Genomic DNA, 15,756 nt, shown 5'->3' on the forward strand with positions numbered 1-15,756 from the left:
AGCTCTTCTTGTGCCTGGTAGTACAAAGACCAGTATGACCAAAATTGGTAGTAATATGAGATGCAACCTCATGTACACAAGTGAGTATATATTTATTATTATGGAGGAAAAGTTTGCTTACTTTTTCCTGATGTGCCCATGCTTCTGTATTTTTTGACCGAAGTAAAAATATCAAAATAGCTCGTGTTTCCAGACCAGAAATGTTTGGATTCATTGAAAACCGAAACTAACAATGACTGTGCTTGGGGATTTTTAAATTTTTTTTTTTTCACACTATAATTCCTATGTGGAACTCTCTCCTGGTGATTAGTTGTAGATTCTGCACTGGAGACATGTAATGAGGGCCCCAAGGTCAGAATTCATCCGCTATACCATGTGTATGTTCACTACTGTGGGAGCTTTGGTAGGTCTTGACTTTATTTTATCTGCATGTGATTTAGACTATGAATGTGAAGTGTTGATTCGCTGACATAAAATTCTCTTAAATTTCACGGAGATGAGTTATACACATATTAAGAATCCAGGCTGGATAGAAATGTTATGTTTTATGACATGAAGCCAAATTCAGATATAAAACCAAATATGAGACATTTTACCAGTATAATACATTAGCTGTTACTATGGGAATAGATGAGAAGAAACTTGAGTAGCTCTGGCCTTATTAATTTCCATTTGGAGCTGCTGTTGATTTGGCTACATTACATATTGCAAACAATGATCATAATATTTGGATAGGACTTTTTATCACCAAAACTCAAGAGAATTAAACCATATATAATGTTTAATAGTATCCTCATCTCATCTAGGCAAACGGAACACAGAGGGGGGTTAAATTACTTTTACAGATTCCTAAAAGTGGGGGTTCCATAAGATGTTTGGTTATAAGACTCAGCAGGTTTAATGCAGTCCTCAGGGGGAATTTCTTGCTTAATTTGGAACCAGATAAAGTAGAGAAAGTTTTCAGAGTTCTGTCAAGATGTAAAGTAGTTTTCCCATTGTGTAAAGCTGGTGTTTTTTTTTTTCTTTCTATTTTTTAGAGATTCTTGGATAATACCAACTATTTAATTAGACACATGAAGATAATAAGACTGACAATCTTATCTCAAATCATATAAAAACCCTAAAGGAATTTTCTTATGCCCAGAAGTTGCACTTTGGCTGCACAACTGATTCTTCTGTTGCCTTCTAAATCAGTATGTGTTATTCAGCATAAATTCAAAGTATATTAAGATATGTTTTTGCAGAAGTTTCTTCAAATTCAAGGCTAATCTAGTACAAAGGAAACTTTTGTCTACGGCATTTCAAAAACAAGACTGTTGACAGACTGAAAAAAGTGACACGCTTAAGATGACAAATAGCATGACAGAATTGCGTTAAAAATTTTAAAGCCTCATTCTAAAGTTTTTAATGGATGGGCTTCAATACAATTAAAACTAGATGGTGTTCCAAATGCGATGTAGATCAGTTCTAATTGAAACAACGTACAATCCTCGTTTTAACCTATAGCAAGGTCTAAAACAGCTGGGTGCAAAAGGCCCACATTTCCTCCCCCAAGGCAGATTGTTTTTATCTAAATCAGAGGTCCTATATACACTCTTCTCAAATCCTACCTTAACCAGGTTCCCTGCAAATTATATTCCAACATTAAAACTTTCTGTCTTCTTTCTCTTCCCCTATTTTCATTCCTTCCCCCCTCTCTTCCTTCCCGTTTTTCTTCTAAACTTTCTTTTGTAAATGAATATTTATTTATTGCAAACAAACTATGAACCAAGCATGGTCTGACGTTCTTGGGATATAGCAGAGATCAGCAGTGTGTACTGCCCCCTCTCTTGAGCCTTCTTTTACAGATACCATGGAGGCATAGAGCTTGGCATCCCTCGGATATGTGAATTTGTTTATCAGATTGCTTCTCTCAATAGCAGCAGTAGCTGTGGCATGACAGGAGCTCTAGGTGACTGGATGGGACAGGGCGTGTATGTGTGTGTGTAATCCAATTCGTAGTCCTCTTTGAGAACTTCCATATGTGTCAGGTTAGGATCCTCATTCTCATCCACAAGTGCCTAAAACAGTGTCTGGCACATAGTAGGTACTCGAAAAATAACTGCTGAATGCATGGCAAAATCGTCAAGTCAGCGGCCTTCCCAAACGACCTTTTTCTGTTCCAGTGATTTTCTCATTCCGAGTGCCTCAGCATATACGTCTTATCATTTGGTTTCTCCCCCAACCAATCAACATCTACACTCAGAGCTTTTGCTTACCTAACATCCTAAATCATCATCATAAGTGCAGCCTGAGGAACACTGTTCCCCTCTCAAAGGGATTTGCATCCTGACAGGGAAGGGGACTTTAAGAGAAAGCCTTTCCCAAAACAATGGCCAAGAGGTGGTGTGGAATGTGAGAAGGCATTCCTAACGCCTGAGAGCCTCCTGGGGGAAGCTTCTCCCTTCAGTTTCTAGCTCCACAGCCCAGTGCTCCGTGCAATACATCAGCCCACATGCAATTCCCACTCTCGCTGCTAGCGGGGTTTCCACCTCGAGGCGTATTTGTATTCCCGATCCTCGAGGTCTGATTACAACGTCAGGTTTAGTCTCTCTACAACTTTGATTATACTTTCTTTCATCCTCTGTAATCAAGTTCAGATTGCTCCAGATGCACGACAGAACAAGCAGAAGGTGAGGAATGGGAAAGAAAAACTCGGCTTCCTAGCCCTTGGGACTCCTTTTAAGAACTATCTGGAAACAATTTTTTTTTTTTTTTCTCTTTGGGTACCCCAGATGAGCAGACTGCTCCTCTCCTGTGGCCAGATCCTGCACTATACGCCATTGTTAAATACTAATAGTGAAACTTAAAAGATGTTCTCTTGCGAGACAACAGGTGGCCACTGCAACCTCCAGCTCTGATTGGTGGAAAGGCCACAGGCGCCCAGTGGCCCAGAGAAAGGGCCTCCACTTCTGCGTTTCAGGAACTTACTCAATGGGGTGTTGTCCTGATAATATCTCAGCTCACTGCCAATTTGTGCAACCCGCTGGGCCATTAGGGAGCGCCGCTGGGTTGTCAACGTTAAATGGAGACTCAGGAGAGGAGAGCAAAAGCTTTTTCGGGAGGGGGGATCGGAGTCAACGCACGGACAATGTAAGCGGTTGTTCGTTGCCTGAATACACGCCGCTCTCTCACGCTGTCTCCCAACACAAGTTTCTGCGAAGAGCCAGTAGACAAACTTGCACCTGACTGAAGTTTATTTTTCCTGCTTGGTTCCAGAAAGATAATATTGTGTGAAGGTACACGCGCAGGTGTCACAAGTCCGAGCGTCTACTTTGGGGAGGGGACCCACGTAGTGCTTGTTTGAAAAAGTTCAGGCCCTTCCAGCAGAGTGTGATCAGGGGACCAAACTGTTAGCGACTGTCGGATGAACTATTTCAAAATTTCTCCCTTCCTGGGAAAGGAGCTCACAGATACCTCGGTTGGGGAGGGGACAGCCTCTCCCTAACGTTCCTCTCTAGTGTAAAGCTCCTTCCCTTCGCCAAGGCTGAAGGCCAAACTCTCAGATTAACTCAAAGCAATAAAGCCGAGGGGGGGGGGGAGGAATAAAAAATGTAGCTTACAGAAAGAAAAAGAAATAAAGAGGGGGTGGGCGAGCGCAGTGTGGGGATAGTTAATCACCCAGAACCTTTTAGGAAAATAGAGACGTTTTCTCGCAGAGAACAGTGAACGATCGGCCTAGATCTGGTGACTCACATGCCTTTCAAATACAAACAAGAGCAGAGAAAATAGGGAGAGAACCGACACGAGGCTTAACCCGGGAAGCTTCAAGTCTGCCTACCTGTGAAAGGTCAGCCCCAGCACCCCTGCTGGAAAAGAGCACAGGTGCATGTGGGGTCCCGGCTCCCGGCTACGGGGAGACACTCCTGCAGGTTAGCTGCTGGCTTAGGTGTGTTCACTCAGGGGACATTCGGGGGGGGGGGGGGCAAGGCGGGGTAGGGCAGCGGGACCGGGAGAGAGAGACCCATGAGGAAGGAAGGGGGCTAGGAGAGGAAAGCGATGTTAAGAAGGGGCGGCGCGGGGATGTTGGGGCGGGGGAAGCGGTGGTCGCAGAGGAAGGAGGAGGGTGGGACGCACGGGGCACAGGGTTGGCGGCGGCGGCGGGGCCGGCCGAAGCGGCCGAGGAAAAGGGGAGCGAGGAACGGTCGGAGGCAGCGGGGACAAAGAGGACCGGAGAGGGAAGGGGGGCGAGGTGGGAGGAAGAGGGGCCCGGGAGAGGGGGCGGCCGAGGCGCGGCGATGGGGACGGCCAGGGCTGCGCGAGGCGCGGGGTGAGCCTTGAGGGCCGGCGCGGGGCCGGGGCCGGGGCCGGGCCGGGCCGGGCGGGGCGGGGTCGGCGCGGCCGGAGGCGGTCCGGGCGGAGGAGCGCACCGGCGGGGCGGGCGGCGCGCCAGCTGCCCGCGGTGGGAGGGGCGGAGCGGCGGCGGCGCGGGGAGGGGACCGGCGGCGGAGGCAGGAGGGGGAGAAGGAGGGGAGGGGCCGGGCCCCTTGTCTCCGCGGCTCCTCTCCTCAGTCTGCCCGGGGAGGAGGAGGAGGAGCGGGGCCAGCCGCCGCCGCCGCCGCCGTCCCAGCCTCGCCCAGCGCACCTGAACTCACCGCGCCGCCCCGGGCCCCCGCGCTGCGCCCCGCGCCCCGGGCGCCCGGCCCACGCGCAGCGCTGCCTCGGTGCCCCGGCGGGGCGCGTCTCCCGGGCCGCCTCCCGCTCTCCCGCGGCTCGCGTGGCCGCGCCTTTGTGTGCGGCGGCCGCGGCTCCCGGGCTCCTTGGGCTCCGGTCGCGGCGCCCCTCCAGCCGCGAATCCCGCGCGCCACCCCTGGACGCCCCCGGCCGGGCGCCCCCGACGGTGGATCTAGCGGCTGCGAGAAGGCGGGCACCAGCCCCGGCGAGCTCCAGCCCCGGCCCCCGGCCCCGGGCCCGGCTCCGGCATGGATGTGAGGTTCTACCCCGCGGCGGCCGGGGACCCCGCCGGCCTGGACTTCGCGCAGTGCCTGGGGTACTACGGCTACAGCAAGGTGACCGGGCCGGGCCGAGGCCGGGGGGTGGTGGGGCGGGGGCCACCTCCCCATCCCGGGCGCGCCCCGCGCTCCGGCTCACCGTCTGCTGCACTTTTCTTTCCCCCCTCTCCTCCCCCATCCACTCTTTTCCCTTTGCGCCTTCGTCTCCGTCCAACTCTCTCCTCCTCTTTTCTGCCCCATCCCATCCCGCTTTTTGTCCCGCTTTTTGTCGCTCTCCTCTGCCCCTCGGCCTCTCCTCCCACCTCCCTCCTCCCCCGCAGACTCTCCTTTGCTGCCCCAAAGAAGCGAAGAGCAGCCCGAGGACTGGAAGAGGGGACTCGCGTGTGATTCTTTGTTGCTGTTATTAGTAAACACGATCGCAGCCCCCCGGAGTTGGGTGGGGGGCAACGCAGGGGTCTCCAATCTCGTGGTCCGATGATCTCGCCCCTTCCCCCCCCCTCCGTTTTTTCGTACCTCCCCCACCCACTCGAGAGCTGGTCCCGGGGCTACTTAGGGAAGGAGAGGAACAAACTTTTGAGCGTGATCCGGCCGGGGGTTGGGGGGGCCCCGAAGTGGTGGGACCCTCGCAGGTAGCCTTTGCTGCCTTCTCGCTAGGGCGCTTTGGTCCATGGATTGGAGGTGCCCGGCCCTCCCGGGTTAGCGCAAGTGGATTCTCATCTTTCTTTTTGGGGGGAGACGGATGAGGGGTAAGTTTTGCATTTCGGGGAGGCCAGGATTGGAGACCTCTGCACCCCAACCTGGGGTCACTCCCCCTTCTCCACCTCCCCTTGCGCCAACTTCGAGGACCGAGCGTTTCAGGTGGCCGAAGGTGGATCTCCGAAGGTTAGCCGGCGCAGCCCGGAGCAGTGAGTCGGTGCGAGAGCTGCAGCCCTTGTGCTAGAGCCGCGCCGACCCCCGGTCTCTGCCCTTCCCGAAGCCCCCAAGGCCGAGCTTTGGCGAAAACATCACCCTGAGGGCGATATTCAGAGAAAGAGCGGTGCTCTGGATGGCCTGTGTGTGCCTTTTGAATGTGGTTTTCTTTCCCCTTCCCCCTGCTCCTCCCTCCCCCCTCCCTTTTTCTTTCAAATCGTAGTTTGTTTATGATTGCTTGGATAACAGAGGAGGAAATAAGGAGGCTGCTGAAAGAAAGGTGCTATACAAAACTAATGAATAAATAACAGGAAGAGGAGGAATTGTATCTAGAGTGAGGAACAGTTCGCTGTGCCCCGTGGCTGCTGGAGGCTCGTGTTCCTCTCTGCTTGTTTATACTCTGCTCCGAACTCCGGTGCTGAAGTTTGTAAAAGACCATTAGGGTCTCTCCTGCTCGCCCCTGTGTCATCATTGCCCAGATACGCGTCTGGTACAAAGGGGCCTCCCAACAAGTTTAGAACGAAGGGACTTTATTAAGTGTGTTTTAACTCTTTGGTGGTGGGGGGCGTTCATGCTCTCAGAATTCCAGGAGTGATACGTTAAGCAATAAAGAGAATCGAGAAAAGGCAGATCGCTATAGCCAGAGTTAAGGATTAATTTCTACCCTCTGATTTTGGACCTACTCAGGTTATTAAATGCTTTAAAAAGTCCCCAATGTATGCTCAGTCAGGGACTTAGGCAGCCCAATTAAGTATGTAGTGTTTCTGAAAATCCAGCTAATTGTTCCAGTGGGGTATTATTTATCTCCTTACAAACTTAGCCTGTGTATGAAGCCTTGTATAAACTGGGCATGCTCTTATTTTTGGAAGCCATTACCTTGCCTAATGTAACTACTTCTTTCTCTGATTTAAGATCAGCAACACTCGAATGACACCAAAATAGAAACCTATTGTACTAATCCAGTCACTGCAATGCGTGGCAAATCTCTGTTCACTAGGATCCCAAGGGTACTTCAAGAGACCAGAGGAAATTGTGGGTGTTTTGTGTGTGTCTCTTTTTATTTTCTGAGAAAGGCTATTCTGAGTCAATTCAAACTCAGAACATTTATTTCAGGGAGGGTAGATAAAGCTTGAAAACAGACATTATTTATTGAAATGCTTGTTCAACTTAAGGAGTGTGGATGCAAGTTGGCTTGCTGTCATATTTTCTTAATGCAGCTATTTGCCCGAAATAACTTGCTTTCGTAGTAATTCAGCAATCTGATCATCATAAGTTCTGTGTGTACCCAATGTAAGAAAGTTAGACACAGCATTTAATATTGGTAGGATTCAAATCGTACTTATTCTAAGGGATTTACTACTTTGCGGGTAAAAATATAATGATCTTTAAACTGAGCCACAATATTATATTTTCCTACTCTTAATTTCTGGAGTGAGAAATCCAATTTTATTCCCTGTAATTTTTCTTCGTACGGAGAATGTAGTAGAAGAGGAGGTATTAACTTTATGGGTTGAAAACAGCAAGTGCTAATTAAGGGTTCATAGCATTTTGTTTCACAGCTAACTTGTGTGTTGAGTGGTGCTATTCAGTATAGGTTTATATTGGAAATGTAACAACTAGCATACATTTATTTTGTTTGAAAATACCTGTAATTGTTAGTCTCTTAAGACTTAACTTTTGATGATGTGTGTTATCTTTCTGGATGGGAAATGATGGATTTCAAAGAATGTATGTTTCTGCCCTTTCTTGTTTTAAGGACCCTCTGGAAAACTTTAGAAGAAACACAGAACTCTCAGCTCCAGGCTTAACAAGTGAAAAGTTAGTGCTTATCTTTAAATTTATTTACAAACCGTGAATAATAGGGTTTCATTCATTTCTCTGTTTAACAAATGACTAGAGTCCTTTGTATAAATTATATGCGTGTGTATTATCTTTACATTCTGTGAGTATATGGATCCTTTTTAAATGTCAGCGCCCGTGGAAGTGTACTCTTTCTATGGAGAATGGATGAAAGAATTTTGAGGGTTCAAAAGTCCTTGCAAGTAGGAGAATAACTTCAAATAAAATATAGCCAGGATCATTAAAATCAGTTAATAATTCATGAACCAGCCACTGATGTATAAACTTAAAGTCCTCTCAGTTTTCTAAGGGCTAATTTCCATTTTAATTTAAAGTGGAAGATCTACTGTTTGAACGTTTCTTTTTCTGATGTGGCTAACAAACTAAAACCTATATATTAAAAAAAAAAGGCCTATGTTACTCAAGTAAACTGGCAACCTATTGACTATATACCTGGAATTTTTCTTTTCCTGGGTTCAATTTGTCTTTTCACCAGTAGGAAAATAATATGCAGAATATGTATTTGCATATAATTGTCAGAGGTCTGTTACCTCAAAATAAGATATTGTATTTAATGTGGGTGTTAAGTGAGGTGAAGCCATACTGTGGGTTAGTAAAGAACTTGGACTAAACTCTAGTTACTAGCTTTTTTTTACGTATTTTTAGGGTTTTTCTTTTCCTTTCAAATTATGAGGGTACTTCATAAAGTTCATGGAAAAATAGAATTAAAAGATAATGTGAATCTTTTCATGAACTTTTTGAAGACCCTTCATATGGCTGTTGACTTCTTACCCTTGTATAGATTGTTTTTACTCCATCTGTCCCAAACCTTACTTTCTCATTATTAAGTGTGTTATTTATTGATGACTCTGTTTAATTAAGATATTCTGATGTTAGTGCTTCAACCCCACCTGGTTGAGCCTTTACCTTGGCTAGCTTGAAGAGTAAGAGAAAGTGAAAGGTAATTCCTCTTTTGTCTATCTTCTTGGGGAATGTGGTTCAAATTGAGAACATATTGAGAGGGAAATTTGATTGAAATTCTTCTTAGGTTGATACCTTGCACTAGCATGAGAAGTAATTATTTCATTTGTGGGGTCAGAGTGTGAAGGTGTTGAATTTTGAGAGCAGGTTGAAAGACTTCCATGTCCTTCCATGACAGGCCTTCAAACAAGATATTGAAGCCACATTGTGAAAAAGAAAAAAAGTCTTTTCTAAGGACCTTAGAACAGGGGTCATAAACTCTAATGTCTATAGAGAAAGCCAGTTAACCTACATGAAAGTAGGTTTATGGCCAAGTGGAGAACATGCCCCATTTAAAGGGGTAGACTTGTTTAGCATTAGTAGATTGTTGTCATGCAATATTTGGGCACGGTATCTCACATTTTGCAACTGTTTTTTTCAAAAGAATGGTAAATCTGGATTTTTATGTGAAATATCCTGAATTTTAAGTGTTGGTAATAAATTAATAAATAATTAAAATTGTTATGTGGGACCCTCAAAACACGCTTGTGTGCTGCTGCTTTGTAACTTTTGCCTCAGACAAATTCATATGTAGATGAGGATTCAAAAACAATGTTTTAATAAGTCATTTATCACTTATGTTCAACTATGTGGACAGTTCTACTCACATGTCCAACTGTGTGGACAGTTGAGTGAGTGGAGAACTGAGTAAAGAAATTTGTGATAGCTGTAAAGACTAGACTTACGACAGAATGGTTGGTTTTAGATTGTTACTCAGGGCCTTTTTAGGACCTTAGCAGGTCCTAAGAACTATTGATCTGGGCTCCCTTCCACATTGTATCAAACATTAAAATGCATGCACATTCTGCATTTAATATAATATGATATATATAGTAATATAATATAATATGCATTTAATATAATATTTAATATAATATATGAGTTGATGTTGATCAGTTGACATGTTTACAGTTTTGGATATTTCATTATGTGTCTGTTTTTAATTTTGTAGTTTTTTTGTGTGGCCAATTTGTTTATTTTTCTAACATTTTAAACATTGGGCCCTTGAGATGCTTGCAGTTCTAGATGTGTGGTCTATAGTGACTAATGGATAAAACAGTCCTGCTGCCACTAACTAGAAGGCTGCATAATTCCCTGTGTGGCCACTTCACACAGCGGAATGTGGATGAAAACCCTGTGCTCAGTAGAGACCAGCATATAGTTAGCCAAAAAAAATTAATTTTAGTCATTTTAGATGAAGCCAATGAATGTATGTGGTCACCGTGTTCAAAGTATGTGTCAATATTTCAAGAATTATCTACTTCGGGTCATAAACTCAGCTGGATGCTGAATCCACTTAAGGACTTGTTTTGTTTAATCTATACAGTATTAAAAAAAAAACTCAATTGGTCGTATGTATCTAAAAATCTTTGCATGTAAGTCTGGATTCCACTTTTTATTTAGAAATAATCAGAAATTTAGCAACACTGAACCTGTATCCTTGCATGGCTACATGTGCTAGGTGCCCTCAGAAGAGCACATACTCCACAGCCCATCATGGTCTTTTCCACTCTCTGTTCTCACACTTAGCCCTCTGTGTTCCCGTCAAGTTCTGGGAGTCTTCGAGTTTGGAAACTTTGATTAAGAAGAGATGAAACTAAATGAGCAACAAATGATACTCAAACCTAGTGAAATTAGGCTACTGTCAGTGGAGAAATTACAGACCAAGTACACCATGGTATGTAGGGTTGTAGATGAGATGGAAAAAAGTAATTTGTGATCATTTTATAGAGCAGTTTTTCTCAAACTTTAACATGCACAAGAATCACCTGGAGAACTTGTTATAACACAGACATTTGGACCTTACCTCTAGAGATTCTGATTCAGACGTCTTTGAGGGTGGCTCCCAGGCGATGCTGAGGTTGTGGGTCTGCAGACCACGCTTTGAGTACCTTGGAGCAGAGGGCCTTTCATGGTAAGGTGAAGAGTTTGTTCTTTGTAAATTTATCAGAGTGCTTTGGGCTTTCGTTAACAGAAAACCCAACAAACAGTGGCATACACCATAAAGACATTTGTTTACTTATAAAGAAGTCTTTAGATAGGCAGTCTCAGGCAGTTTTGGATGGTTCAATCACATCTTCAAGGACCCCTCTTTGATTTTCTTTTTACTCTACCATCCTTGGAGTTTAGCAGTCTTCTCATGGTTGCAGGTTGGTTGCTGTAGCTCTGAGCATCACATCCTCTCATGATAGCACTACAGACTGGGGAGCAAGGTAATGGTGGAAGTGGTAGCAAAAGAGGACCTTTTCCTTCTGTACAACTCTTATCAAGAAGGAAAACCTTTTCCACTAGACTCTCTCTTTTATTGGTCAGAAATGGGTGGCATGCCCACCCTAGACCACTCATTGGCAAAGAGGAAGGACATTTCTGTGGTCCGCTTAGACCAGTCCCATATCATCCCCTGGGGCTGGGCATTGCCACACGAACATAAGTAGTGTTATGTTAGCAAGGAAGAAAGCTATTGGGAAGACAACCAGCAGTGTGTGCTACCAAGTGCATTTGAAGAATTTTGAGCAGGTCAAGTGCTTTGGTTGGAGTTGTACCTTGTGAAGATGGATCTGACCTTTTGACTAGATTGGTGTAGGGCCCGACTGGAGGTGTGGAGACCAGCTAGGATGACATTATCCAATGGAGGTAAAGTATGAGAAGTATTTGAGCCAAGGGTATGTGAATATGGAGGCAAGGGAGAGGAAGGTCCTTAACAATATCTTTAGAACTTGGGAAGGACAGAAAGAGGAGGCAGAAGTGACTCAAGGTGTTTGAACACGGGGCCTGGGTGAATAGTAAGGGGAAAAGCTAGTTTTGAAGGGAAGATAAAGCTGATTTTGGATATTTTAGTGGAATGTTAATTCCCACATAGACATGCACCAGAACTCAAGAGAGAGTTGAGGTGTGAAGAACCAAAGTTGGAATTTTCCTATATGTGGAAAAGCAATGGAAATGGACTTGAATCCTTCAAGAGTGAGGAGGCAGGAGATGCGAGGGCATGTCCTTGGTCCTGAGGGTTGGTTGGTGTTGCTAATTCAACTTTCCAGTTAGTGAGGCAAGAATTTGGGAATATGGAGAACTCAGAGAATTGGAAATCCTGCTGTACCATCAAAACAATGGTATAAAAATGGAGTATGTGTGTTTGCATGATGATCTATCCTTTCTATCTTAATAGTTATTTGGAAGGAAACATTCTTAAATGGTTGTTATCAAGTGGCAATGATGGATAATTTGCAATAACATAGTTTAAAACTGTGTCAACCATTTATAAATGAAACGTTTAAATTTTTTTAATGTAAGAAGTGCAATTTTAAATTGGATTTTGTGAGATATTAATGATGTCATAAATATCTTAGAGAACCTGTTTTGAGTATGGTTAGTAAAGAAGGACAGGATTTTTGCTAAGTATGATCATAAATTCAAATATATCTGAAGGTAGATTTAACTCTAAAAAGAAAAACCCTGTTTAAAATATAAGAAGTAGAGGCTTTTATTCAAGATCTGCATGAGCTTCTGACAGGGTTTATCTTCTCCCTTTGAGGTAGATTATTTTATTTTCCTTGTTTCCTAGGTTTATATCCTTAATCTCTTCCTCAGGGAGGCCATGTTCTCTTAAATATGTTCCATGCTTGTGTAAAAAATGCATCAGCCACTGGAAAATGGCATTTCTTGTATGACAAACATTCTATCTTTAGTCTTAATTTAATTTTGCTTCGCTTATAAAAGAACAATTTGAATGTCTTGATAATCTGTAAATTAAGCAAATTGGCTAATATCAAGATACATTTGGACTTTTAAGTACATATTTGAATGATATACACTCCTTTTTGGAGGTCCTACATTTTAAGCTGGGTCCCCTCCCCAAATGTTCTGTTCCAAATGTTGCAAATTTAACGTGGCCTTATCTACATTGACTAAATTGTTTATACAGAAGATTTGTATTAAAGATGGTGATGGGAATGAGTTTCTAAATTTAATTTATTTTAAATTGATGTAGCATAAGTCACTGTACCATATTGTGAGATTTTCCAGCAATTTCTACAGCTTATTTGTAATGAGCAAGGGATTTGCTGTAGAATAGTAAAAGTTCTACAGTTTCTTTTTAAAAATCTCCTAGGTATAAAAAGTAGAAGTCCAAAATGCTGACCTTACTAGAAAACTTTTATGAAATATGTATGATTGGTTGGAAGCTGATTTTCTTGAAAAAAGGATGTTAAATCTAGAAATATTGAACAGTCAAAAAACATAGTCAGTAGATGTTTTTCTTCTCCTTGATGCCTGCATCTTTAATGAGAAACTCAACCCTTATTATTTGGCTTATTTAAAAAATTCTAATAAAAGAATTCATTGGAGAAGTGGCTAAAACTATTGTGGTAGTAAAAATCCTTTTGGTTTCAAGTGAGAAAACGATGTCAAATTGAATTAAATAGAAAAGGAATTGTGAGTTTTGTTTCAGGCATAGCTGGATCCAGAGTCTCGAGGAATGTTACAAGACTTTCTTATATAGCTCTGCTTCGTCTCCAGCTTCTCTGTCAGCCAGGCTCTACTCAAGTGGCAGGAAGATGTACAGCAGTAGCTTCAGGTCACATTGTCACAGCTCAGCCCCCCCAAGAGGGAGAGATTCTTTCCTGCTTGCTGCAGCATCTTCTCTGGATCAAGTCTCATTGGATAGACTTGGGTCCCATGCCTGGTTCCAAAGTCTCACAGCCACCTCAGGAGGGGAGTCAGATACTGTCATCTCCTTTTGAAACCACATGGGCTGAGAGTAGGGACCAGTGGCTCCTCAGAGGAAAAGCAAAGTGCCGATGTCATAGTGAGAGAAAGTGGGTGTGGGGTACCAAAAAAAATTACGCTTAAACTGCTAACTGAAGTGAAGCTTGATGATTTTAAAGATTTCTGAGGATTTGCATTATCCATGTTGTTATTATTCTCTGTGGATACCAGAATTAGCTTGTGCTTGTAATTGAATGCAGATATCATAATTGTTGTTTATATTAGGAATGCACTTCGTGTTAGGGGCTGAGATAAGATGTGATCTCCCCAGTTTGGCTGGGAAGCAGGAGTGTATATAGAAAGGCTCATGAAATACATGTGTGTTTGTGAATATGTGTATTTAAGAGATGTTCTGGGCCAGAGCCTGTGATGGTGCAGGTAAGAGTGCTCCACGAGCAGATTGGATGAGGAAGAAGTTCAGGAGGGATGGCATGGTCAGGGACAGACCATGATCAGAGTTCCCATTGAAAAAGGAGGGTAGGGCTGGGAGCTTGGAATGGACAAGAGGGAAAAACAGGGTTTTGGAGGAGATGAGAGAGCGGGAGAAGGAGCCCCAGGCAGGGGTTGATGCATGAGCATAACACCTGAGCAAAGGTCCCATTAGTGGCCTGCACAGGATGGTCCCACAGGATGATCTGAGGAGAGGAGTTTTTGTCTTCCCATGGTGGGAGATGTGGTTGGTTGAGACGAAACTTTGGAGACACTAGAATGTCTGGTGAAAGATCTGAGGTTTTATTTAGTAGGTACTAGTGAAGTGTGTGTGGATGTGTATGTGTCGGTACATTCATGTGTGTGTATGTGTATATGTATTTGCGTATGTGTGTGTGTGTGTGTCTATGTAGAGGATGACATTTTGAAGGGGGAGCTAAAGAAAATATGTTCAAGACTGTATTTGAGAATATCTGAGAGAGAGAATAGAGATGCGTGGGAGAGAGTGAGTGAGAGAGCTACTGAAGGACGGACAAGGCGGCCAGTTGGTGTTGCACTGAAGACAGTTGATAAAGGGAGTTAGCCTTTAAATGAAGGCTTTGTAACCATTTCTTTGAGATAATAGGAAAGAAAGAGAAGATGGCTGAATATTCACATGCATATATATACACACATTAGTAGATAAGATGGCAGAGAAGGGAAGGAGTGGGGGAGACAGAGACAGAGAGAGAGAGAGAAATACGAGACTAGGAAGGGGTATGGGAATTGATTGACAAGCCCCGGGTCCACCCCTGCCTACTTCTGCTACTTCCTTTCTTACCACCACCCCGTCCACCCTTGCTTTAAGTGTCTCACCACACCAGCCTTCATCCATCTTTTGTACTTGCTGTTCCCTCTGTCTGGAACGCTTTCCCCAAAGATCTTCACTTGGTGGGCCCCTTCTCTGCATTCAGGTCTCAGCCCAAACAAATGTCACCTTCAAGGATGGCCTGACATTTGAAAATATCTCAGTATCTGTAATATATTTTCCCCTGTTCCTCCAGTTACTACATCTCTACTTATAATTTTGTTCATAGCACGTGCCACTATTTAAATTTTTGTTCATTCATTTATTCATGTTTCTCATTTATCTCTTTCCACTGGAAGGTGAACTCCTTGAGGGTAGGGACTGACTCTGCTTCATCACCACTGCATCTGGCATCTAGAGCAGTGCTTGGCACATAAAAGAACATGCGATAGGAGAGAACTAGAGAGGAGTAAAAATGCTGTTGAACACGAGATCTGGTTGTAGGTTCATCTTTGAATAAACATGGGTTAGACCTACAATGTGCCAGGTACCTCTAAACAATGGCAACCTAGCGGCCAAGAGTCACCTGTCCTGTTTTCAAGGAGTTGGCCTGTAGTTGTAATGATCCCTATGAGAAGTTTTTAAGTTTTAAGTTTTATTTTTAACTTACTCTAAGCATATTTCATATGTTGGTGGCAGGAATAGAGCAGTGGATGTGAAGGTGACTTGGTGATGGATCTTGCCAGGCAGGAGTGAGAGAACAGGGGTTAAGGGAAACAAGTGAAGGAAGCATTGAAATGACTGATCGTAATCTAAGTATTCAAGCTGGTGAAGAAGTGGTCAAGGAAGGAAAGACCTTGATGCAGGCAAAGAGGAGTGTATCAGAGTTCAACTCACAAGTAACAGAAAAAAATAACTCGAACGGCAATGGCTTAGATGAAATAGACCTTCATTTCTTCCTTCCCTAACCAAGTCTAGAGGGAAGCAGTCCAGGGCAGGTATGGGGGCTTCATAGACATC

The 15,756-nt window shown here is 44.0% G+C and overlaps 1 protein-coding gene across 2 annotated transcripts in view; it reads left to right on the plus strand.

Annotated features, from left to right (window-relative positions):
• The first annotated feature begins 4,961 nt into the window (after positions 1-4,961).
• The window catches only part of TOX3 (TOX high mobility group box family member 3), a 101,795-nt gene continuing 91,000 nt past the window's right edge, over positions 4,962-15,756 (plus strand). For both annotated transcript variants that reach the window (XM_063112924.1, XM_063112925.1), the window contains exon 1: positions 4,962-5,048. In XM_063112924.1, coding sequence (XP_062968994.1) covers positions 4,962-5,048 — 87 coding nt within the window. The remainder of the gene's footprint in view (positions 5,049-15,756) is intronic.

Source organism: Cynocephalus volans, chromosome 10 (genome assembly GCF_027409185.1).
Source record: "Cynocephalus volans isolate mCynVol1 chromosome 10, mCynVol1.pri, whole genome shotgun sequence".
Lineage (NCBI taxonomy): Eukaryota > Metazoa > Chordata > Mammalia > Dermoptera > Cynocephalidae > Cynocephalus > Cynocephalus volans.